A 25,804-nucleotide genomic window follows, 5' to 3' on the forward strand; every position below is an offset into this window, starting at 1 on the left:
GACACGGAGTTCACAGAATAGCCAAGCGGAAATGTCTGACAGGTAGATGGAAATCAATACTACAGCTCAGGAGAGATATTATGCTTGATGATGAATTTGGAAGTCAAAGGCAGAGAGGTGATAAATGAAGTGGAATGAATGAGATGTCTAAGGAAAAGCATATACAGTGAATCAGAGGACCGAAGACTGACCTTTGAGGAAGGCGTGCATTTCAATGTGCGCATTTCTATTACAAAGCTGTCTAGAAAGGGCTGGGCGCGGTGGCTCATGCCTGTAATCCCAGCACTTCGGGAGGCCGAGATGGGCGGATCACGAGGTCAGGAGTTCAAGACCAGCCTGGCCAACATGGTGAAACCCCGTCTCTACTAAAAATACAAAAATTTGCCGGGCGTGGTGGCGGGTGCCTGAATCCCAGCTACTTGGGAGGCTGAAGCAGGAGAATCGCTTGAAACCGGAAGGCAGAGGTTGCAGTGAGCTGAGTGTAGTGAGCTGAGATCGATCGCACCACTGCGCTCCAGCCTGGGAAATAAGAGTGAAACTCCATCTCAAAAAAAAAAAAAACAAAAAAAACAAAAAACAAAAAACAAGAAAGTGCCACCCCACATGCTGCATGTCTTTACTGTTAAAATATAAAATATCAGTGCCAAGGATATTTTAGTTTGAGAAAGCCACACAACGTAACATTTGTATGTCTCAGTAGAATCTAAATTATAAACACCTAATATGCCGCTAAAAGAAATCTGGCTTAAGGATGATATTTATAGACAAAGAAAAGGATAAATGATGAAGTGAATGTAATCTAGAAGATTAGTAGATCTGATCCCACAAGAAGTCAAGCAATCAAAGAAAAACTTGTGACATATATCCTGTAAATAACATTTGATCAGAGATATTAGTAGACATTTATTCATTTTAACACAAGGACTAAAAAAATTGCCTTATTTGCAGTGCACTGTCTTCCTGAGGGGTGAATTCAAATGAATCTACCAAAGTATTTTTAATAAAAGCTATATTTAAGTACAAACTGGCTCAAATATTTGGGAAGAAAAGCTAATATAGGAAAGCTACCCAGAGTACAGTAATCCACACTAGACTTATTAATAGTATGCAAACAAAACATCTTTTTAAGTGTGTATCCCTATGTATATATTTACTGTAGAATGTATTTTTTGATAGTCACTTTAAAAATATAATATTAAAGCTTTGAATTTTTAGACTAAAAGCTATCTAAGTCCTATAAAGAAAAAAAGACATTTCATCATATGCATTGTTAAAATTTTTCTCCATAGTGCTTTTAATAAAGTATATGCAACTATAGTTTAACAGCATAACAAGTGTTATTCCAAGACATCTTCAGTAACTTTTGAAATAGCAAATTTAAATTTTAACATGTTCTTATATTTAACATGTTTGATATTTTCTTCTAGAATATCATAGCAAATAAATATTTAACATACACCAAAAGTACTTAAAAGATAAGAAGCTCCTTTCCTTTGGACATCAACTTTTAAAAACACGAACAACTTTTTGAAAGACAGAATTTACAAAGACAGAACTGTACTGACTTAAATTTGGAATTTACTAATTACTGGGGATACTTTAGTGAGTCTGCATATGTGTATTATTAATACATCTTAAACCATACTGCATATAACCAAAAAAAATACTTATACTTCTCTTCCAGAGAGTAATGACTGTATTCGAAGTCTGAGGGAATGACAAAATTGGATGCAAATCTAATACTGATACACAGTTTTTCAGAAAAGACTAGTTTCAGCTGTTTCCAGGTTTACATAAGATGATGGAAGCAGTCTCTAATATGTTAATCAAGAAAATATATGCAATTGCCAGCTACTACATATATATACAGAAAATAAAGATGGTGAGTCAAACAAAACATACAAACTTGGTAACTTCTCACCCTCCAGATATTTTGAACATATTTAAAAAATTTAAACAGATAGAATAATCACTGTGATCTTAAAAAGAGAACTTTAAAAATAACACATTATGGAATAGTAAAACTGAGCTGCTAAAACCAAAGTGGTAAACAGTTTTCTTGATGTCCTCACACTCTTAACTAAAACCCAAATTAAAACTACCAGCTAAATTTAATCCAAGTGTTGACTTTTTAAATGTCAATACTTTCAAACCTCCTTTAATAATATTTTAAAATATACATAAACTTAATACATTACTTAAGAGCTAATCTCATTTCTTTGAATGTGGGCTTTGGCCTAACTTGCAGAATGCTGAGGAAACATAAAAAAAAACCAAAAACAAAAAAAAAAAAACTAAATCAGCAATTTTCTTACTTTCTAAGTACTTACACCATTAAATAAAATAACTGAGGCTGGGCGCAGTGGCTCGCGCCTGTAATCCCAGCACTTTGGGAGGCTGAGGTGGGTGGATCACCTGAGGTCAGGAGTTCGGGACCAGCCTGGCCAACATGGTGAAACCCCGTCTCTACTAAAAATACAAAAATTAGCTGGGCGTGGTGGTGCGTGCCTGTAATCCCAGCTACTCAGGAGGCTGAGGCAGGAGAATCGCTTGAGCCTGGGAGGCAGAAGTTGCAGTGAGCCAAGATCGTGCCACCGCACTCCAGTCTGCGTGACAGAGACCCTCTCTCAAAAAAAAAAAAAAAAAAAAAAAAAGACTTAAAAAAATTTTTTTGCGATACAAGAATCAGGTAGATGATTCTTATTTGGGGGTTATAATGAAAAAAAGACTCAAAATCTATTTCATTAAGGGGAATGGCACTATTTTGAGTCAATAAAAATCTGAAGGGTTGCAGTTTTGTAGTCAACTGAAATTTCTGAAAAGTGATATAAAATTAAAGGCAATGTCTCGATATAGAAGATACAGGACATATTTTTACAATTACATTTCATAACAGCTACATTTTTTGTTAAATCTAAAGAGTCTGTAACATACACCCATGTGTATTTTATTTCAGAAGAGTCAGTGGCTCAGAGATGTTTAGTTTCGACTTCTGGTTCAGTGAAATAGTCCAAATGTCGGAATTAAATACATGACTTGCTACTCGCCAAAGATCCACAATATATTCACACCAGATAGGCCAAGATTAACTCTCCTATAAAGAGCAAAACATTTTTTATTAGAATTGGTTGCCAAGCATTTAAGGTCTTTTTCTAATAACAAAAATCTTTATGATTAATACATGTTTAATTGATATTTAATGTGATTCTGCAATGAATTATGTTATACAAGGTTTATCAGGTGAATTCCAGTAACAGTAATTACTTTCTTAACTATGCTTAAAACCCAAATTTAGAATAAATAGATATATGGAGTGTTGAAAGTTAGTTTTTTGGTAAACAAGAACTATTACACCAGGTAATAGCTAACAGAATAATTTTAACAAGCAAGATTAAAGTGAAAGCATCAATTACATTTAAAAGATGGAAGATATGGAGATGCTAACCTCTCAGAGAACTGTATTACTTGATTTGAATTAGGAATTTACTAACTACTGGGGATACTTTAGTGAGTTTGCATATGTGTATTATTAATACCTTAAATTCTACTGCATATAACAACAACAACAACAACAAAATACATATACTTCCTTCCAGAGAGTAATATGACTGTATTCAAAGTCTGAGGGAATAAGAGGGCTATAAGAGAAAGAAATTACTCACCTAACAAAATAAAAAAATCAACAGATAATATCTGAAACTGAAGAATCAAGAGAGCTGTATACCTCTATTATTTGGAACTATGAGAGTAATAACAGAAGAAAAAGCCACTTGGGGAATACAGTCTACTTTGGGAAGCAGACTTCGGGAATACAGGGAATTGCTCATTTCTGTCATGAACTTTTAGCCCTCTATGACTTTTAAAATTATAAGAATGTATTAACTTTGGTAAAAAGCTGCCCAAAATGCCTTTCGAAACAGGTAATTTTTATCAACTGTATTTTCCATTTCTTCATACCCTCACCAACACTACAAACGATAAATATCAAATTTGCCAGAAAAAAAAGTTAATTTTGACTTGTTTGTGCATGAGTCTAAGCATCTTTTTGTGTTTAGGAGCTGTTTGCACACTTTACGAAGAAATCTTTCATATCTTTGTCCATTTTTCTAATAAAATCATATATATTCTTTATATATAACAAATATTAGCTTGGATTTGCTATATTTGCAAACCCAATTACTACTGCTCATATTATAGCAGAATAATGCTTTGTTTCAGTTTGTCATTTAACTTTAAACTTTATAGTGTCTTTTCCTGAACAGAACATTTAAGTCACTGTGCAGTCAATTCTGTCTAGATTTTTTTCCTTTTGCAAGTAGAACATTCATCTGATTCCTGTTACTGCACAAATACCTGGCATTAGATTGATAATGTATTTGGATCAATCTGTGGGTTTATGGTCATAAATCCAAATGGACTATATTTGAGCCACTCACTTATTTCTCTTAAGTTATAGGAAAGTTTTTAACTATTTGTTTTAGGATGTATTTAAAAAATTATTCATGTTCGAAAAGTTAATAATTTCCAAGCTTTTCCCCGAGTTTAAAAACACTAGTTTTAGTCTAAAATGCTTAATTTTCCATATATAAGTTGCTCATTAAGAGAAGATAGCACTTTAAAAATTGTATCAATTTCTTTTGGCCTTTCAGTAAATTTCATTACATTTCAGTAAATGAAAAAGTGCTGCTCCACTAAGCACTTTTTCACTTTAATGCATATGACAGACCATATATGGCACTCAAACCTCATGCTATCATGACAAACCATTTATGCATCAAAATATCAATTTGGATCCACAGAGGAAAATAGACATTTTCAATTAAAACCAAAAATTAATTGCTTATTTATATTATACAGGTTAAGCACCTATAATCTGAAAATCCGAAATGCTCCAAAACCCAAAACTTTTTGAGTGACATCATGATGCTCAAAGGAAATGCTCACTGTAGCATTTTGGGGATTTTTAGATTAGGGATGCTCAGTAATTATTGCAAATGTTCCAAAATCGGAGAAAATCAAATCCGAAACACTCCTGGTTCCAAGCATTTCAGATAAAGAATACTTGACCTGTATTAACAACATATTTATATCAAATTCCATATTCCATCTAATATATATGTGTAAGTATATTTATAACCAAACATTCCTAGACATTTTTAAGCAAAAGAAACAAAAATAAAGCCAGGTGGAGTGGCTTATGCCTGTAATCCCAGCATGTTAGAAGGCCAAAGCAGGTAGATCACAGCCTGGGCAATATAGTGAGATACTGTCTCTACACATAATTAGAAATTAGTTCTAGTTTATACACTGCTGTGTTATTTAAATACTTGTCTACTGAGCATGCATTATTTTCATAATTTAAAAATAAAAAACCCTGTTTAGATGCCTCACAAAAGTGAGTTTCCTAATCTTTCTTACATTAAAAAATATATGATAAAAGAAGCTAATAGCTGGGCGTGGTGGCTCACACCTGTAATTACAGCACTTTGGGAGGCCAGGCAGGCAGATCACCTGAGGTTAGGAGTTTGAGACCAGCCTGGCCAACATGGAGAAACCCTGTCTCTACCAAAAATACAAAAAATAGCCGGCATGGTGGCAGGCATCTGTAGTTCCAGCTACTTGGGAGGCAGAGGTTGCAGTGAGCTGAGATGGTGCCACCGTACTCTGGCCTGGGTGACAGAGTGAGACTCCACCTCAAAAAAAAAAAAAAAAAAAAGCTAATAAATGTTCATATTTGTTTACAAATTTTTGTTCATGTCTGTTTTAATCTTTACATCTAATATATTTAAAGACAGGAGCTTTGCTTTCTCTAGAGCAGTGCTGTCCAATAAAAATACAATACGATATGAACTGCAAATGCAAGCCACATAATTTTAAATTTTCTAGTAGATACCTAATAAACAGGTGAAATTAATTTTAAGAACATATTCCACTTAACTAAATCTATCCAAACTAGCATTTCAATATGTAACAAATATATACAATTTTTAAGGAGTTATCTTACTTTTTGGGGGCTATGTCTTTGAAATCTGTTACACATTTTACCCTTTAGCGCACCTCAATTTGGTCTAGTCCTGCTTCAAGTGTTCAGTGCCACATGGGGCTGGTGGCTACTGTGCTGGACGGCACAGTTCTAGGACACATATAAACTCTAAATTACAAACAGGATGCTATCTAAAACTTAAAGATGTATGCATATCCGAAGTGGAAATGACCACAATCCCTTCTGCTCCAAGCCCATCCCTTTTTTTTTTTTTTTTTTTTTTTTGCTAGCCTTAGGTTACTTAGTATTGCAGAGCTGGACCCAGAACCCAGGTTTTCCAACTCCCAGATCAGGCACTACAAATATCCCTAGCTTTAGCTGGGGTCTACTTATTTCATGTGTCATTTGATACACTAAAATTTCTAATCATCAAAATGACAATACTAAAATTTTGAATTTCTTGCAGTATGTGAGCTTTGTTACCAAGTATGTAAACGATTTCAACTGACTACTTTTCCACTTTTCCATTCCAGTTAATGATATTATGGAATAGGTACCGACTCAGTCTCTCTGGAAGTGTAAACACTTTGCAGAATGCTTTTGTCTGAAATGAAATGGCTAGGAAAAAAACAGACTCCAGATTTAAAAAAAAAAAGTTTTTAAACGGCAAGAGTCTAATTTTTATCTATCTCTGAATTATTCCTCCAGGGAACACAACTATAATGCTAATGATGTAGTCCACTTGCCTTTTACCAATGGGTTCTGAGGAGTTAGCTAATGGATTGCCCAAAATAGCAGAGGTAGTTTGTGACAGGGCTGAAGCCATTATCTATTGTTCAATCCATAAACCTTCAGTTACATGCTGCTGCCTTCTGCAGAATCTTAACATAGAAGAAAATCAGTAAATAACTACTTATGTTTTTAAAGCATAAGTACCTACCCAAGCATTCCTGACTCTTTGGTCTTTATGATGTAAAGAAACATCAACAATGTATGAAACATATTATTTCTGCCCTGGAACAAAGACAAAAAAGACAAGATTTAAACCAAACAAAAAAGATTCAATCTGGTAGGTAAATATATATCTTATCAATTCATATCCTACTAACTCAGAATTCCATATAATTCAGACTTTCATTTATTCATTAAACAAAGTACCTATGCTTTGTGCTAGAAGTGGGAATACTGCAGTGAGTAAGACAGAAAGGATACATGTCAAGGACATAAGGGCCAGTAGGAAAGGCACACAGTAAACTAAGAATCACAACAAAGCATGAGGAATGCTATGAGAGGAGGTGCCATAGGAACATATGAAGATGGAGTGTCTGATTTAGACTGGTTAGCGACAGAATGCCTCCCTGAGGGAAAGATTTTTTTTTTTTTTTTTTGAGATGGAGTCTCACTCTGTCGCGAGTGCAGGCTGGAGTGCAGTGGTGTGATCTCAGCTCACTGCAACCTCCATTTCCCGGGTTCACGTCATTCTCCTGCCTCAGCCTCCCAAGTAGCTGGGACCACAGGCGCCCACCACCACGCCCGGCTAATTTTTTTTTTTTTTTTTTTAAGCTGCAACCTGAAAGATGAGCAGAAAGGTAACATACTGGGGGGTGGGGAGCTGGGGGACTGTGTTTCACACATGGGGAGAAACACTAAGGTCTGGAAGAGCCTGGAGAGCTATTCTGAGGTTGGTGACCCTGTACACTACACACACAAAAATGCTCTATAATGGCATAAACAAGTGTTGGGATAAAAAAAGCTTTTAATCATACTTTAAAATATATCAGAATATAACATATAAATAACATATTAAATATAAATTTATTTTATCTGCAAGGGAATACTCTAAAATCAAACTATTATATGTAATTTTTGGTCTGTAAAAACAGCTCCTAATTTAGATTTTCAATTTACAGATTAACTTTTCCCCACTTACTCTAATTTAATGTGTTTTTAACTCAAGAATCTGAGAGAATGTATGATTTTTAAAAGATAATGTTTACACTGTAAGAAAAAGGAAAAAAAAAAACAGATAGTGGTTAAAAAACAAAGATTGGCATGGATATTCACAAGAACTTCAATGGCCCAAAGTATTTACATACAAAGCTAAAATATTAAACTTGAAGAAATGAAATTAACATCTCTTCCTGAGAATCTGATAGCACAATTTATTATTATAGCCAATGTAACATTTCTTAGTAAAGATGCTGGTAACAAAAATAATTGCAAAGGTTATCAACAGAACTGATGCTTGCAATTAAGAGTAAAAAACCAGTGTGGTGGCTCATGCCTGTTATCATCCCAGCACTTTGGGAGGGCAAGGCAGGCGGATCATGAGGTCAGGAGATCAAGACCATCCTGGCTAACATGGTAAAACCCCCATCTCTTACTAAAAATACAAAAAAAATTAGCCAAGCGTGGTGGCACGTGCCTGTAGTCCCAGCTACTCAGGAGGCTGAGGCAGGAAAATCTCTTGAACCTGGGAGGCGGAGGTTGCAGTGAGCCGAGATCACGCCACTGCACTCCAGCCTGGGTGACAGAGCAAGAAGACTCTGTCTCAAAAAAAGAATAAAAAACATGTATGTGCTTGTAATCTTAGCTACTCAAGAGGCTGAGTCAGGAGGATTGCTTGAACCCAGGAATGTGATACCAGCCTAAGCAATACAGCAAGACTACCTCAAAAAAAAGTAAAACACATTAATGGAAGTATAAATTGATACAATAACCTTTATTATAAAGTAACTTGGTAACATGTTATTTTTAAAGTCTTAAAAATATTTTGACCTAGAATTCCACTTTTAGAACTCTGGACTAAAGAAATGCAGATAGCTGTATGCATGAAGATACATTTTCAGCAGTATTTTTATTTTATTTTATTTGTTTTTTTGAGACAGAGTCTTGTTCTGCCACCAAGGCTGGAGTGCAGTGGCGTGATCTCGGCTCACTGCAAGCTCCGCCTCCCAGGTTCACGCCATTCCCCTGCCTCAGCCTCCTCAGCAGCTGGGACTACAGGTGCATGCTGCCACGCCCGGATAATTTTTTTTGTATTTTTAGTAGAGACAGGGTTTCACCGTGTTAGCCAGGATGGTCTCGATCTCCTGACTTCATGATCCACCCGCCTCCACCTTTTCAGCAGTATTTATAATAAAAAATAAGAAATACACAAAATGTACAACAGTAGAGAAATGGTTGAATAAATTATACTAGTGAAGTTTTTTTTTTATAGCCATTAAGAAGTATTTTTAGGCCGGGCATGGTGGCTTATGCCTGTAATCCCAGCACTTTGGGAGGCCGAGGTGGGCAGACTGCCTGAGCTCAGGAGTTTGAGACCAGCCTGGCCAACATGGTGAAACCCCATCTCTACTAAAATACAAAAAAATAGCCGGGCATGGTGGCGGGTGCCTGTAATCCCAGCTACTTGGGAGGCTGAGGCAGGAGAATTGCTGGAACCCGGGAGGCAGAGGTTGCAGTGAGCCGAGATTGTGCCACTGCACTCCAGCCTGGGTAACAGAGTGAGACTCTATCTCAAAAAAAAAAAAAAAAAAAGATTTTTTATGAAGATTTTTAATAGTATGGAAAATTATGTTATAAAGCTAATATTTAAAAGCAGATATAAAACTACATAAATAATTTTAGCCTATAAAAAATATAAAGAAAGGGCCAGGTGCAGTGGCTCATGCCTGTAATTCCAGCACTTTGGGAGGCCGAGGTGGGAGGACTGCTTAAGGCCAGGGATACAGGACCAGCTTGAGTAACATGGAGAGACTCTGTCTCTACAAAAAATAAATTGGCCAGGTATACTAGTATGTGCTTGTAGTCCTAGCTACTTGGGAGGCTGAGGTGTAAGGACTTCTTGAGCCCATGTGTTCGAGGCTACAATGAGCTATGATCATGCCACTGCACTCCAGCCTGGGTGACAGAGCTAGACTCTGCCTCTAAAAAGTGACATAAGACCAAAATGAAATTTACCAAAAGGCAATATACCAATCAAAAAATCAACAATGACTAACTCAGGTAATGGCATGAGTGACTTTCCTTCTTTTTCTTTATACTTTCCCCAAATTAAGCACATATTACTTTTATAGTAAGAAATATATATGTATGAAACACATTTCCCCTAATTTAAAAAATTTACTTCTTCTATTAACATGAGATTATAAATTTAAAAACATCATCCAAGCAAATCACCCAAGACATTCTGTAACAGCATCTTCTCTATATAGAAATACCTTTGGCAGGTTGTACACATGACGCTGGTAGATGAGCTCATAATGGGGAGGGTTGATGGCACTCTGATAAATGCAAAAAACATTCTCATTTGTAACATCTGTAAAGGAAGGCAATATGCTGCATTAAAAAACCAAACCCCCAGAGATATTTTGTGTGAAAATCTCAACACATTCTTTTAGGAGAGGTTTATACCTGGTTTATTTGGTGTCTGAACAAAGTGCTGAGAAGTAAAAGTTTTTCCGTCGGGATACTTCGGATGTGGAGGTAATCTGGAATCAAGGTAGGTGCAAAATACATGCATGATGATCTGAGGATGAAGAAATAATTTTTTTTAAGTCAGCATGAAAATCTAGCATGGAGGTAGAACCCTTTAGAAACATCTGTGTTTATAACGATTCCAATTAAAAAATTTTTTCTCTAAAGAGTGTATTAGAAAAATGCTGTCAAATGGTTAGATTTACAAGATAAAATCTGTAGAATAAAAAGATAAAAACACATAGTTCAGGTAGTACACCTATTCTTTTAATTGAAAGTATTATTTCCTACAAAGATAAGGAATTCACTAATTCCTCTCTTAAATCATAAAGGAATTCAGTGTGTTTAAGACAGGAAGCTAGGCTTAATTCAAATAATCTACTCAAAATTTAAAACAGAAAAAGATATTTGCCATCAAATCAGTCTATATTTTGATGGGAAGGTTTCCTTTTCAAATTGAAAAAGTTTAAATACTCCAGCCTACAAAGTTACCATAATCTGTTGAGGGTAGGGGTGGAGGGTGGGGCTTAAACACCAGACTCCCATTCCCTACATATTTGATCTTCATTTTTAGTTTTCCATAGCAACCCTAGAAAAGCAGGGCATTCTTAGTTTTTTGCTAAGTGGATCATTCATACCAACACAGTTAATAGCAAAACCAAGATAAAATACATTCAATTCTCAATCTGAATCTCAGCATAAAACCTAATTTTCACCCGTAACAGTCACTATAAAAAAAAAACGAACATAATTTTGAAAAACTCGTAAGCACACAAAAACATTTATGTTCTTTGATCTCCTAAATATAATTCTAGGATTCTCTCTTAAAGTGACAATCCCAAGAAAGAAAGCAATGCGCATCACACTATTTGCATGCTGCATTACTCAAGATCAAAAAACAAGTAAAAATTCCTTCTCCACCACAAGTGTCTCAAACTTTTAGGTCCACTATAGGAGAATAGTTAGTTAAATGACAGTGTGTAATAATGAAAAAATATCTAGGTAGGAGGAGGCTGAAGTAAAAAAAACCCTAAATATTACAGAAGTGGAAAAAAAGCAGAATACATAATTTTACATACAGGAGAATTACAAATATGATAAAAACATTAAAAAATAGTAGCAACCAAGTAAAGGGAAAAAAATACACAAAAATATTAACAGTGGTTGGGTGAACATGCTGATACTATTATAAATACCTTATTTTCTAAACTATTTTTAACACTTAATGATAGGCAAACAAAAACAAGTAAATCTAGTAACGGAAACATTAAACTGAAAAAACAAAATAAATCTAAGGGTGAGGCACAGTAGCTCGTGTCTGTAAACCCAGCACTTTGGGAAGCTGAGGCAGGGGGATCACTCGAACCCAGGACTTCGAGACCAGCCTGGGCAAAAAAGTGAGACACCATCTCTACAAAAAATTTAAAAAATTAGCTGGGTGTGGTGGTTCAGGCCTAGTCCCAGCTACTTGGGAGACTGAGCTGGGAGGAGCACTTGAGCCCTGGGAGATCAAAGCTGCAGTGAGATGTGACTGTGCCACTGCACTACAGCCTGGGTGACAGAGTAAGACCCTGTGTCAGTCAGTCAATCAACAGTAAATAAATAAATGAATGAATGAATCTAGGGGCTTACAGCAGAATCGGTGGGCAGGTCTGTATCCCACTTTCGTCCTTTGAAGTCGCCACCTCTGTTCCATCGAAATGAGCTCATACAACCTCCCTGAGAGAGTTCTGTGGCAACAAGGTGAAATTTTTAAAAGCTAAGAGTATGCAAAAAAGAAAAAAAACAAAAAACTAAGGGAATATAATAAGGGAAGCAAATCATTTTAAAAACTTGGTCAAAACACCCAAACCTAAAGAAATACAAGATATAAAAAGACAAAAGTTAAACATATCCCTGAAGACATCAGATAAATCCAAAATGTGGGATTTTAGATTTATCTGACTACTATTCTGGCTTCTTAAAAAAAAAGTCAATGGGTAGGGAAAACTTGAATATGGACAATATATTAAATATCAGAAAATTATTATTTTTTAAAGGTATAATTGTATTATGGTTAGGTAGGAGAATGTTCTTACTTTTAGGAGAATGCATGCTAAAAAGTAATGTCTGCAATGGCACAGCAAGAGAAAAAACGTGTGTGTGTATATATATGTAGAAAGAAAGAATCAAATGTCAAAAGGTTTCTAACTATCCAGTCTAGAACAGGACAGTGTTCACTGTATTCTTTTTTTCTTTTTTTTTGAGACAGAGCCTCGCTCTGTCACCCAGGCTGGAGCGCAGTACTGTGATCTCGGCTCACTACAAGCTCCGCCTCCCAGGTTCCCGCCATTCTCCTGCCTCAGCCTCCTGAGTAGCTGGGACGACAGGCGCCCGCCACCACGCCCGGCTAATTTTTTTTTTTTTTTGTATTTTTAGTAGAGATGGGGTTTCACCGTGTTAGCCAGGATGGTCTCAATCTCCTGACCTTGTGATCCATCTGTCTCGGCCTCCCAAAGTGCTGGGATTACAGGCGTGAACCACTGCGCCCGGCCCACTGTATTCTTTTAAGCTTTTTTGTATATTTGATATAAAACCTTTATATACTTTGTATATATGTGTACATACACAGACACTTTCTCTTTTTGGATGTACAAATACCCTGCTAACTACAAGGCAATCTTGCCAAAAAACTCAAACATGAATTTATGGGAAAGAGAAGGGGTTATGTAAAACTACACCATAGGGATGCATTCAGCAAAACCCACACTATGGGAACCACTAAAGACAAACAATCCAGTTCTTCTGACAAATAAATGGCAACGGAAAAAAAAAAGGTGGATGGGAAGCATATAGCTTAAAATAAACTGAAATAACCAATTGCAATGTATTACAATATTTGAATCCCAATTCAAACAAACATTGCCAAAAAATTATGCATTTTTTATAAGATAGCTGGAAACCTGAACACAGACTTAATATCTCATAACACAGGAAATATTAGGGCCAGGCAGCATGGTGGCTCACTCCTATAATCCCAGCACTTTGAGAGGCTGAGGAGAGAGGATTGCCATAGCCAGGAGTTCAAGGCTGCAAGGAGCTATACACTCCTGCACTAGTGCCATTACTGCACTCCAGCCCGGGTGACAGAGAGAGCCGGGTCTCAAAAAAAAAAAAAAAAATTAAGAATGATAATTGTGGCCAGGTGCGGTGACTCACGCCTGTAATCTCAGCACTTTAGGAGGCCAAGGTGGGTGGATCATGAGGTCAGGAATTCGAGACCAGCCTGACCAACGTGGTGAAACCCATCTCTACTAAAAATACAAAAATTAGCTGGGCATGGTGGTGTGTGCCTGTTGTAATCCCAGCTACTCAGGAGGCTGAGGCAGAAGAATTGCTTGAACCCGGGAGATGGAGGTTGCAGTGAGCCAAGATTGCGCCACTGCACTCTAGCCTGGCGACAGAGAGAGACTGTCTCAAAAAAAAAAAAGAATGATAATTGTATTCTGTATTCTGGTTATGTATGTTTGTATTAGTTTTCTAAAGGCTCAGCTGGGCACGGTGGCTCATGTCTATAATCCCGGCACTTGGGGAGGCTGAGGTGGGAGGACTGCTTGGGCCTAGGCAACATAGCAAGACCCTGTCTCAAAAGCAAGGGGTCGTGGGAGGCTTATCTTTTAGTGATATACAAAGAAATATTTACAGATAAACTGATAATGACATGAGGGCTTGCTTCAAATAATACAGGAAAAAAGTGGATGGGGTATGGATAGGGCAAGGGGCTGGCCAGGGACTAGTGATTGTTGAGGCTGGGTGATGTGTACAAGAGGAGTGTGTATACTATTTTGTCTAGTTTTGTGTATGTTTGAAATTCTCCTTATATAAAATGTTTTGAAAAGTCATGAAAATGTTTATTCCTGAACCCTGCTCTAACCTTAGGGGAAAGGGAGAACACCATAATATTTTCAAATTAAGATTTATGATAAATTTGAATACTATTTCTAAAACTTGTCTTAGTGATGAGAACCTTTTAAAAAGTTTATCCAAATTTAAAAAAATTCTAACTTTATGAACTGCTCTGTAAGTAGAGAGGCATAGAGGGTGTATGGGGGTGTCAGGGAGCCTACACTTCCTGATTCTCAAGTCTCTCCTCAGAAGAGCACATCTTCCACCAAATAATAAGAATATAACAGAAATATAAGGAAGCAACTTATTAAATAGGAATTATAAAAATTAAGAGAAATAAGGCTCAGCACACTGGAACTATAAAGAATGTCATAGTGGCACCCATTCTTATGAGTCTAAAAGTAGGAAATGAGTGAAAGAGTCACTGGAGCCCATTTAGCTCATATTTAAGTTTACTACACAAAATAAAATTATTAAGCTATAATTAATACGTATTTATAAGACATAAGTTATATTTTTAATTAAAACAGTTTTTCCTTGTTAATCTTTACTGATAAAATTCCAGCATAGTAAAAAAGCTCTCATTTTTTCCTCTTCAAATCAATAATTACCTTTGATCCTTTCAAACAAGTATTCCTGATTTGGAGTAAGGTCTAGATACTGAACAATTGTGTTCAAAGTCGGAATGAGAGGTGCTTTAACCAGGGCGGCTTGTTTCAAGCTAGTAATACTAGCCTCTGTTAACATAAAACACAGAGAACACTGATTATTCTAAAAGTGAGTTTCCAAAAGAACTTCAATGACGTCTCCCCTGACCACCCTACCTGAAATTTCACCCCTCCTCTCTAAACATTAGTAACGCTACCCTCCTGTGCTTTTTTCCTCCTTAGCACTAACCACTGTCCAATGTACTTTTTTTCTTTTTCTCTTCTTGTTTTTTGAGACAGTGTCTTGCTCTGTCACCCAGGCTGGAGTATAGTGGCACAATCACCACTCACTGCAGCCTCAATCTACTGGGCTCAAGCAATCCTCCTCCCACCTCAGCCTCCTAAGCAGCTGGGACTACAGGCACATGCCACCACACCTGGTTGACTTTTTTTCTATTTAGTAGAGACAAGGTCTCACTATATTGCCTAGGCTGGTCTCAAACTCCTGGGCTCAAGCGATCTACCAACACTGGACTCCCCAAGTGTTAAGATCACAGGTGTGAGCCATCGTGCCTGGCCCAAAGTACTTTATCTTTTTTATTGTCTATCTCATCTACTAGAATGAAAGCTTAATGAAGGCAGGGACTTTGGCCATTTTGCTCACTGCTGTATCCCCCAATGCCTAGAATAGTATTAACACCTGGAACAGACTAGGCATTCAATGTCGAAGGAATAAATGAAAGAAAGCATCTAATTTGCATGATCTACATTACCTAGAACCATTCCCAGCAAGATAGCCAGATTTACACATGCAACACCCCCTCCTCCTCTTCCCCAGAGAAGCAGCCAAATTGATTTTGGCAAATCTATAAACAACTAATATACAGAAAATTTGTATAAGACATGTATAAAAAGACACACAATTGTTTTCAAAATAAGTTGAATTAGAAGTTGCCCATTATGCCAGGACAAGCAGAAGCTTTTTATGGTAGTGATTTCTCTTATCATATCCTGCAAGACAACTATGCATAGAAATGTAAAAAGCAATTAAAAATTTCAAAATATCCAACCTTTCTAGCAATATCCAATGTTAGGAAAAGCATTCTTATATGTGTCATGGTTGCTAGAGTACAAACTGGTAAAAACTTTTTGGAGAGATGTGTATCTTCTAAGCCTTAAAATATATCCAGATGCATTGGCTCATGTCTGTAATCCTAGCACTTTGAGAGGCCAAAGTGGAAGGACTGCTTGAGCTCAGGAGTACAAGACCAGCCTGGACACCCCATATCTACAAAAATACAAAAATCAGCCAGGTGTGGTGGTGTGTGCCTGTAGTCCCAGCTACTTGGATGGGGCTGAGGTGGGAGGATCTCTCGAGCCCAGGAGGCTGAGGCTGTAGTGAGCCATAATAGCACCACTGCATTCCCTCTTGGGCAAAAGAGCGAGACTCTTGTCTAGACAACAACAACAACAACAAAAATCTTAAAATATTCATGCCTATTGACACATAATTACAAATGTATACAAAGATTTAGGTAAGAGGATATGCACCGTAGCATTATTGGTAAAGGTAATTACTTAATAACTAAGTTATTGTATATATATTTTAGGCAATTTATATGGCACCCTAAAATTTTACCTTTAGCAGATTAAGAGAGTTGAAAATAGGTGATGGAAAATTACTATTATTACAGTCTTTATGCTTTATACAACTTTGTGATTAATGTCTGCTAAGAGTCTTGGTCTTATATCTAGAATATATAAAGAAAACATCTACCACTCAACAAAAAGACAAATAACCAAATTTAAAAATGGGTAAAGGAACCAAAAAGACATGTCTTTTTTTTTTTTTTTTTGAGACAAAGTCTCAAAGTCTCGCTCTTGTCCCCCAGGCGATCTCGCCTTACTGCAACCTCTGCCTCCAGGTTTCAAGCGATTCTCCTGCCTCAGCCTCCCGAGTAGCTGGGATTACAGGTGCCTGCCACCATGCCCGGTTAATTTTGTATTTTTAGTAGAGATGGGGTTTCACCATGTTGGCCAGGCTGGTCTTGAACTCCTGACCTCAGGTGATCCACCCGCCTCCGCCTCCCAAAGTGCTGGGATTATAGGCGTGAGCCACCGTGCCTGGCCAAAAAAGACATTTCTAAAAAGATATACAAATGACTGATAAACACATGAGATGTTCAACATCGGTAGTCATCATGGAAATGCAAATCAAAACCAAAATGAGACACCATTTCACGCCTACTACAGGATGACTATAAAACATATGACAAGTGTTGCAAAGATATGGAGAAAGCAGAACCCCATACACGCTGGTGGGAATGTAAAATGGTGCAGCTAGCTGTTTTAGAAGAGTCTGGCAGTGCCTCAAAAGGTTAGTCAGAGTTACCGTACAGCTCAGCAATTCCACCCGTAGGTATACACCCGGGAGAAATGAAAACATAGGTCCAATATAAACACTTGTATGTGACTGTTCACAGCAGCATTATTCATAGTAGCCAAAAAGTGAAAACCACCTAAATGTCAATCAACTGATGAATGAGTAAGCAAAATGTAGTAGATCTATTTTGAATATTATTCAGCAATAAAGAAAACGATGTAATGATAAATTCTACAACATGGACAAACCTTGAAAGCATTATGCTCAGTGAAAGAAGCCAGTCACAAAGTCATGTTCATATTCTGTGATTCCATTCACATGAAATATCCACAACAGGCCTATCTATAGAGACAGAAAATAGACTGGCACTTGCAAAGGGCTGGGAGAAATGTATAGAATGGGGGGTGACTGGTAAAAGGTGGAGGGTTTCTTTTTCAGGTGATGAAATGTTTTAAAACTGACTATGGTGATGGTTGCATAACCCAAGACTTTGGACTGTACATTTTAAATGGGTAAATTATATGGTAGCTAAATTACATCTTGATAAAGCTGTCACGTTAAAAAAAAACAAACTAGATTACAGACACTTGGGGTTTTTCACCCCAAGGTAACAAAATAAGTTATGCCGTCCATTACAAGGAGAAGTTTTCCACTTGGTAGATTTACTAATAGAAATCCAACACTGGGGTCTGTTCCCACATACCTCCTATCTGTAGCTCTGGACAACCCATTCGTCTCATCTGTGTGCTGACAGACTCAATCTCTTGAACAAGTGGCACTAATATTGTCTCATTGATCCACTAGAAGAAATAAGGCACAGATTTTGGATACATAATTCCCAAGTAGCTGTCAAATAATTACTTTCTTTTTTACAAGCAACTCTAAGAATTTTTTATACTATCTTATAGTTGAATATTAAAAGAATCATAAAGTATAGTGAAAGAAAATGAAAGTAATAACTACCCGAAATCAAGAGATGGTTAAACAAATATGCCACTGGAGTGTAAATTAACTAACTTACATTCCTTTTTTTTTTCGAGACGGAGTTTCGCTGTTGTTGCCCAGGCTGGAGTGCAATGGCGCTATCTCAGCTCACTGCAACCTCCACTTCCCGGGTTCAAGGGATTCTCCTGCCTCAGCCTCCTGAATAGCTGGGATTACAGGCACCTGCCACCACGCCCAGTTAATTTTTTGTATTTTTAGTAGAGACGGGGTTTCACCATGTTGGCCAGGCTGGTCTTGAACTCCTGACCTCAGGTGATCCGCCTGCCTCAGCCTCCCAAAGTGTTGAGATTACAGGCGTGAGCCACTGCGCCTGGCAACTAAATTACATTCTTAAATAACATGTTTTTTTCCCTGAAAAAAATATAAAACTTTTAGCTATATGTTAAATTTTTCTTAAAATTTTCTGATTATTATGTTTAGCTAAAAGGATAATCTTCAGTTTACATTTGTAGGGTAACTATTCACACATTTATTAATGTAGTGTTTATATTGGTTTGCAATCAGTAAGATAGTTTTTCAAACTAACATAACTACTTAACTCTCAGCAGGCTCACCCAATTCCCTAACCATGTGGAAAAACAGAGACTTATTACATTTGAAACTGGCTTTTGAATATTATAATATTACTTTAGGACTGGGACTTTCAAATGCCTTTTCCATGGCTAATATAAAACTAATGCTGGGATGTGAAAAGACTGTCTAAGGATACATCCCATCTGGTTTGCGTGTTATTATTTTGTGTATGTGTTTGTAGCAACTTCAATTACCATTTCTGTTTCCATACTTTTGTTTATCCATAAAATAAAAGGATGAAAAAATGTTTCCAATGAAATACAATATTATAAACAACTGAAACAAAAACCTTCTGGGAACTTAAAAGATTTCTTGTAATCCATGTAAGGAAGCAAATTTTGATATACTGGCAAGACTTGAACTGAATTCACATGAAGCTATTTATAGGCTTTATCCCACTGAGTGTGACTATTCGTATGTTTTTCTGCAGAAGCATTAATGTGGTTGATTACTGGGTGTTAACTAGACTCTGGTGTTATAAATTATATGGTACAGGTATACATGTATTGCTTAAAAAAACCCCCCAAAACTCTAAATTTTATAGCACATGGTCACCTAGGGACTTCAGATGAGGAAATGTATTTGTATTTCTTCTAAGCAGCTAATACTCCGTCTGACTAAGACTTCATATTTTAAACATGTTAGCATTTTTAGACTAGCCTATAACAGAAACTACAACAAACTCCAGTTTCAGGAGATGATTTGACTCATTCATCCTTCCAACATTTACTACATGCATCTTAATTTGCCAGCTGTGACAAATGGTACAAAAGAGTACAGCTGTACTCTTTGGCTGTAACAAAATTATCTAACGTGTCCCAGAGAGAGGTCTAGGCCCCACCCTTATAAATTCTAATTGAGTAAGTCTAGGATTGGGTTCAGGAATTATCTGTAAAATGCCATCCAGGTTTCTGGTTCAAGAAAGTAGGCTACCATTTTTTGCCCCTCTATTTTGATGCCGTATTTAAATAACAGTAAAAGGATAAAAAATGAGCACAAGTGATTTCAAAATAGTTCTAGAAGATGCAGAGTTGGATGGATGAGTGTTGAAGGATGAAACAAAAGAAGTAGTAGCCCCTTCAGAGCTAAGTGGAGCTCCGTATAGTGGAAGGGGAAGTCCATATGCCTAACAGAACCCAGAACACACAGGTACTAAAGAAGGTGGGAGGAAGACGTGGAGTTGGAAATAGGGAACTCACTCACTCTGTATATGGAAAAGCTGGCCCAAGATTAGAGGGTTCTTCTCTGGAAAAACAGAAATCATAATCTACTTTGAAATAGCTTCAAGCATATGTTGTCTTATCTCTCTAATTCTTTAAGTTTTCTGAGGGCAAGGACCTCGTTTTTGTTTCTCTTCACAATTCTAGGTACATAAAAGGCCCCAACAGAAAAGCTCTTTGGAAAATAAAATTGAGGATCTCAATTTTATTGAAAAGGGAGGATCTCAACAACTAAACATATTATTCCTTTATCTTCTCAAAACATATCGATTCACTAAATATAGAGGAAGAAAAAATCTCATGAAAATAAATACCATATAGTAACAGTCATGTTTATCCTTATATATGTACCATTTATAATGTACCTTTATAACTAATATTCTAATTTATAATGAACTCTAAATGATATTCTAATAACATGCTTTGCATATTAAGAGGCACTAATATTGTCCAAAGAGTAATGTCAGAACTTACATTTCTAAATTTAGCTGTCCATGAATCCATATGATCAAGAAGTTGTCTATTCATAGCCACTCTTGCCCAAACCTATAAAAATTCATGTTTAAAATGAACAATCAGTGAGGAAAAATCTTGCTAGAAATCATCATTCTTTCTGCCATCCTAAAAAATATTTAATGAACTTTGAAAAAAAATTTCCCAAACATCAATATTCATCTAATTAATATTCAGTAATTTTCTTATTACTCACTTATAAATGCTGTTCACACACAGATTTATCTTTAAAAGTTCCTTACATTGGTATGTGTAAAGAACATTTTTCTTGCTTTTTTTTTTTTTTTGAGATGGAGTCTCAATCTGTTGTTCAGGCTGGAACGCAGTGACGCAGTCTCAGCTCACTGCAATCTCTGCCTCCCAGGTTCAAGCAATCCTCCTGCCTCAGACTCCTGAGTAGCTGGAACCACAGGTGCATGCCACCATGCCGGGCTAATTTTTGTATTTTTAGTAGAGACAGGGTTTCACCATGTTGGCCAGATGGTCTCAATCTCCTGACCTCGTGATCCACCTGCCTCTGCCTCCCCAAGTGCTGCGATTACAGGCGTGAGCCACTGTGCCCAGCCCATTTTTCTTGCTTTTAGGAACAAAATAAAAATTCCATATTTGGTATTAAAGTAACGAAATTACTGACAAATATTCTAATCCAAATATATTTTAAAAGCAAGACTTCTGAATGTGTTAAGTACAATTATATATGACAGCCTTTTTATAATCAATGTAAAAATATGTTTCAGGCAGGCCACTAAGGTGAACTGTGTGTCACAGAGTAAAATGTATGATATAATTTAGCTTTTAGTTTTAGGTACACAAAGTAAGACAGGAGCTTTCCCACTGCCTAATGTGTGCCAGATTTATATTTCTGTCCAACAGAATGGAAGATTGCAGAAAAAATGTTCCAGAAGTAGAAGACTTTCTAGCAATGCATAAATCATAAATATTAAGTCACTTTTATTTTCCACTTACCTCTTCTGCGGCTTGTTTAGAGCTGAGATCGGCTTCATCTTTGTTAGCACATGGGGCCTGAGACCTACAGGCAAGCTGATACTGAAACTTCTTTAAAGTTTGTGCATAATCCCCCATAGAACGACTGTAGTTCCAGAAAGTAGGACTGCTGGAAGGAGAGGTAGAATCTGGGCTCCCTACAATTAATTGTTAAGATAAACAGTATCAGTGTGTTGTAGCAATTCTGACATCTAAAGTTAACACTTGTATCTAGGCAATGGCAATCCAGGAATCAGAAGACCAACCCTCAAGGAGATTCTCTTCTCCCCAGCATAATTTTCTCTTTAGAGAACACAGTCTTCTTGTGATTAAAAATTTAAAATAGTATTTTCTGAGCCATATCAATTTAAGAGTCACAAGAACAATAAGCAGTCAAAGGCATCTGTCTAGTTTTGTTGAAAAGTTAAGCTCGTTTCATTCTCTAAGACTTTTAAATCATTTAGTAAGAAACAAAAGCTATTTCTTTAGGAAATAAATAGGCTAAGCAAGTTCTTTATTTGAAGTTTCTAGAAGCTCTTTCTAAATGGGATAACTATAGCCTCCTACTAAAAGATTACTCTCCTGGTAACAGGCTAAACTTATTTGTCCCTGTACTTTACTGTGTTTTATTTAACAGCCTGTGGTAATTCCTGAGTTGTACTAAAAGACTATCTGATGGTTATCCTTCTAAATTTATAAATTTACTTTTAAGAAATGTAAAAAAAAAGTTCTATTTAGGAATGTACTCCTACAGAGGCCTCTGAACCAGGACACTCATCACACTTCAGGGTTATAGTTTTTGTTTGTTTTCCCAAACAGAATTTGAGCTCCTTGAAAGCAGGGAGCATTTTTTTTTTTCCTAGCATCTAGCATAGCGCCCAAATAAATAAGCATGTTTTCGACAACAATTATATGGTATTTATGAAGGGCTTATATTTTCAGAGTTTAACTGATATAAAAAATATCAATTGGTACTTTATACCCTCCAACGAAACTCATAAATAGAAACAAGTTTTTTTTTTTAATCTTAGCAGAATTGTAAAAGGAATGACTAGAAAATAATAAAACTCATTTTCCTTATGTTTATGGGCACAAAGAATTAGAAATCATCAAAGGGATATGTAGCAATATTTCAATTCATCAAAATTTTGAAGGTTAGCTAGTCTTGTTAGGAGCGTTGGTGAATGTAGTATGTTTCATGCTGGCATGAAAAGTTATATACAGTAAAGAAACATCACACTTTGTATGAAATTCTGGCAAAACTGACTTTAGGAATGAATAAATGACAAGAAAAGCAGTTGTCAACCAACACAAATGATTTAATAAATAGAGAACAGAAATAGAAAGTAAAAACATGGTCATAACAGAGCATAAAGTTATCCTATTTTGATTAATCATTGCGATTATTAACTTTAAGAAACATAAGTTTTCTATGAAAAAACTTGTATTTGAGAAAAATTTCACTGAGGACTGGCTTTAGACAATGAACAGAAATAGGAAGTTCTAGTACCTCTGGGCATTAGTCAAAGCAAAGAAAAAATGTACACAGCAAGTAATGACAAAATAGGGCCCTTCCATGATGACCACCACCACCACAACAGCACACAATCTATAGCTGGAGAACCTCAAAGACCTAAGAGTCAAAGCACATGGAGATCTGGAAATCTGGCAACACAGCAAAGCGGACAACCTGAAACATCTCCCACCACAAATATCTAAAAACATTTATTAAATAAAATACATTCTTTAGGCCAGTGCACGGTGGCTCACGCCTGTAATCCCAGCACTTTGGGAGGCCGAGGTGGGCAGATCATTTGAGGTCAGGAGCTAGAGACAAGTCTGGCCAACATGGTGAAACCTCGTCTCTACTAAAAATACAAAAATTAGCCAGGTGTGGTGGCACATGCCTGTAATCCCAGCTACTCAGGAGGCTAAGGCAGGAGAATTGCTTGAACCCGGGAGGCGGAGGGTTCAGTGAGTGAGGCGAGATCACCCCACTGCACTCTAGCCTGAGCAACAGAGCTAGACTCTATCTCAAAAACAAAAAAAAACTCGATCTCAAAAACAAAACAAAAAAATTATTAAGATGAATAATGGAGCTTGCAAAAAAGTAAGGCTATGAATAGCCAGTGCTTAAAAATGAAAAGAGAATTAAAAATCAAAATAGCCTGTAAGAGGCTGCTGTGGCTGCTCTAGAGAATTTTGTAGGCCTTGAGAAATCTATCAGCTTGGATTCATTGCCCAAGTGGGAAACAGAGATAAGGATTTGGGCCCTTAAGAGGTAGAGAGTTGGGCTGACACCTTTCTCCTACCCTTAGTCCCTGCTCCTGGTAGAGGACCAGGAATCTCAAAGGGCCACATTCTGAGTAGATAAGAAAAAAATCTGTTCAATGGGACCAGGAGATAATGAAAGCTTGTCTGTCATAGGTTGTTGGGAGACTTAAAAAAAAAAAAAAAGAAAAACAACACCCTGAGATTTAAAAATTATAGATACATCTTCACATGGGTTTAAAGTGCCCATTTATAGTACCTGTGAGGTCCAGGAATCTCCAAGCTTAGAAATTACTTAAGTTAGCTCAAAGTCAATAATACTCCTAAGGCACCTGACAGAGGCAAATACAAAACAGCTAGGAAGAGACAAAGCTTCCATCCAGCCAAGATAAGCTTACCAGAAACAAACAGAAATTACATCAATCACAAGGAAACAAGACTCCAGTCATAACAACCAACAAGACAAAAATGGTCAGTATTTAACCTCCAAGAACTTTAGATAATTGAACTGTTGGACAAATAACATTAAAAAAGTGTGTTTAAGGAACTGAGATAGAAAAAGGAACTGAAGACGTAAGAATAAAAAATATTCTACAAAAACCTGGCATATTTGAAAGGACCAAATAAAACTATAAAATGAGAACAAATGGCTGAAATTAAAAAACTCAATGGATTAGTTAAATAACAGTTTAGACATTACTAAATAAACAGCTGATGAGTCCACAGTGACTAAACCAAAAAAGCTGGCGTGGGGGTAAAACAGAACGCTCTTCTTTAGAGAAGAATGCCAAACTATGAAATGTAGGAATAAATAATTAGAAAATCTTCACTTTGGCCGGGGGCAGTGACTCACATTTGTAATCCCAGCACTTTGGGAGGCCAAGGCGGGCGGATCACGAGGTCAGGAGATCAAGACCACCCTGGCTAACATGGTGAAACCCCGTCTCTACTAAAAATACAAAAAATTAGCCAGGTGTGGTGGCAGGCATCTGTAGGCCCAGCTGCTTAGGAGGCTGAGGCAGGAGAATGGCGTGAACCCGGGAGGTGGAGCTGGCAGTGAGCCAAGATAGCGCCACTGCACTCCAGCTGCGGTGACAGAGTGAGACTCTGTCTCAAAAAAAAAGAAAGAAAATCTCCACTTTATCAAGGGCAAGGATCATCAATAGATGCTAAAATCACTGGGTAAAAGGCTGTTAGGGAAAGACGACATAAAGGGAAAATCATGAAGAAATCCGGTTGCTATCACCTTAACCAAGTGATCCAATTTTATTATACATTACCGACAAAGAGACAAAGCAGCATCATGCATCTCCTGATGTGATACACTGAAAAGGACATGCCACCACCTATGTTGTATTCTTGCCAGAAAATAATATTTAAACGGAATCTAATAGTAACAAAATGATCAAACAAATCTGAATTTTCAAATTCAGATTCAAATTCAGCCTCATCTCTTCAAAATGTAAATGTCATAAAACAAAACAAAACAAAAAACCCCACAAAACCCAAACTATCCAAATGGTTTAGATTTAAGGAGACTACAGAAGCACAAGTAAATGCAATATGTGACACCTGATTGGATCCTACATCAAGAAAAGAAAAAAAAGCACTACAAGGGTCAGTATTGGGTCAACTGGGGAAATGTGAATATGAACACCCGTGGTATCTTAAGCATGACAATCATATTGTAGTTATTTATTTATTTATTTTTTCTTTGAGACGGAGTCTTGCTCTGTCACCCAGGCTGGAGTGCAGTGGTCTGATTTTGGTTCACTGCAACCTCTGCCTCCCGGGTTCAAGCCATTCTCCTGCCCCAGCCTCCAGAGTGGCTGGGATTACAGGCTCGCGTCACCAAGCCCGG

At 36.9% G+C, this 25,804-nt stretch overlaps 1 protein-coding gene across 4 annotated transcripts in view; it reads right to left on the reverse strand.

Moving 5' to 3' along the window:
• Nucleotides 1-1,263: 1,263 nt before the first annotated feature.
• TMEM209 (transmembrane protein 209) overlaps nucleotides 1,264-25,804 on the reverse strand; it is a 40,674-nt gene continuing 16,133 nt past the window's right edge. For 3 of the 4 annotated variants that reach the window (XM_054497268.2, XM_054497269.2, XM_054497271.2), the window contains 9 exons: nucleotides 21,655-21,830; nucleotides 20,650-20,721; nucleotides 18,081-18,177; nucleotides 14,959-15,084; nucleotides 12,095-12,192; nucleotides 10,400-10,514; nucleotides 10,207-10,304; nucleotides 6,924-6,997; nucleotides 1,264-3,094 (listed from right to left, as the gene is read on the reverse strand). In XM_054497268.2, coding sequence (XP_054353243.1) covers nucleotides 3,040-3,094; nucleotides 6,924-6,997; nucleotides 10,207-10,304; nucleotides 10,400-10,514; nucleotides 12,095-12,192; nucleotides 14,959-15,084; nucleotides 18,081-18,177; nucleotides 20,650-20,721; nucleotides 21,655-21,830 — 911 coding nt within the window. In that variant the 3' untranslated portion in view covers nucleotides 1,264-3,039. The remainder of the gene's footprint in view (nucleotides 3,095-6,923; nucleotides 6,998-10,206; nucleotides 10,305-10,399; nucleotides 10,515-12,094; nucleotides 12,193-14,958; nucleotides 15,085-18,080; nucleotides 18,178-20,649; nucleotides 20,722-21,654; nucleotides 21,831-25,804) is intronic. The other variant, XM_054497270.2, reaches the window with a different exon arrangement.

This window comes from Pongo pygmaeus, chromosome 6, assembly GCF_028885625.2.
Source record: "Pongo pygmaeus isolate AG05252 chromosome 6, NHGRI_mPonPyg2-v2.0_pri, whole genome shotgun sequence".
Classification (NCBI taxonomy): domain Eukaryota; kingdom Metazoa; phylum Chordata; class Mammalia; order Primates; family Hominidae; genus Pongo; species Pongo pygmaeus.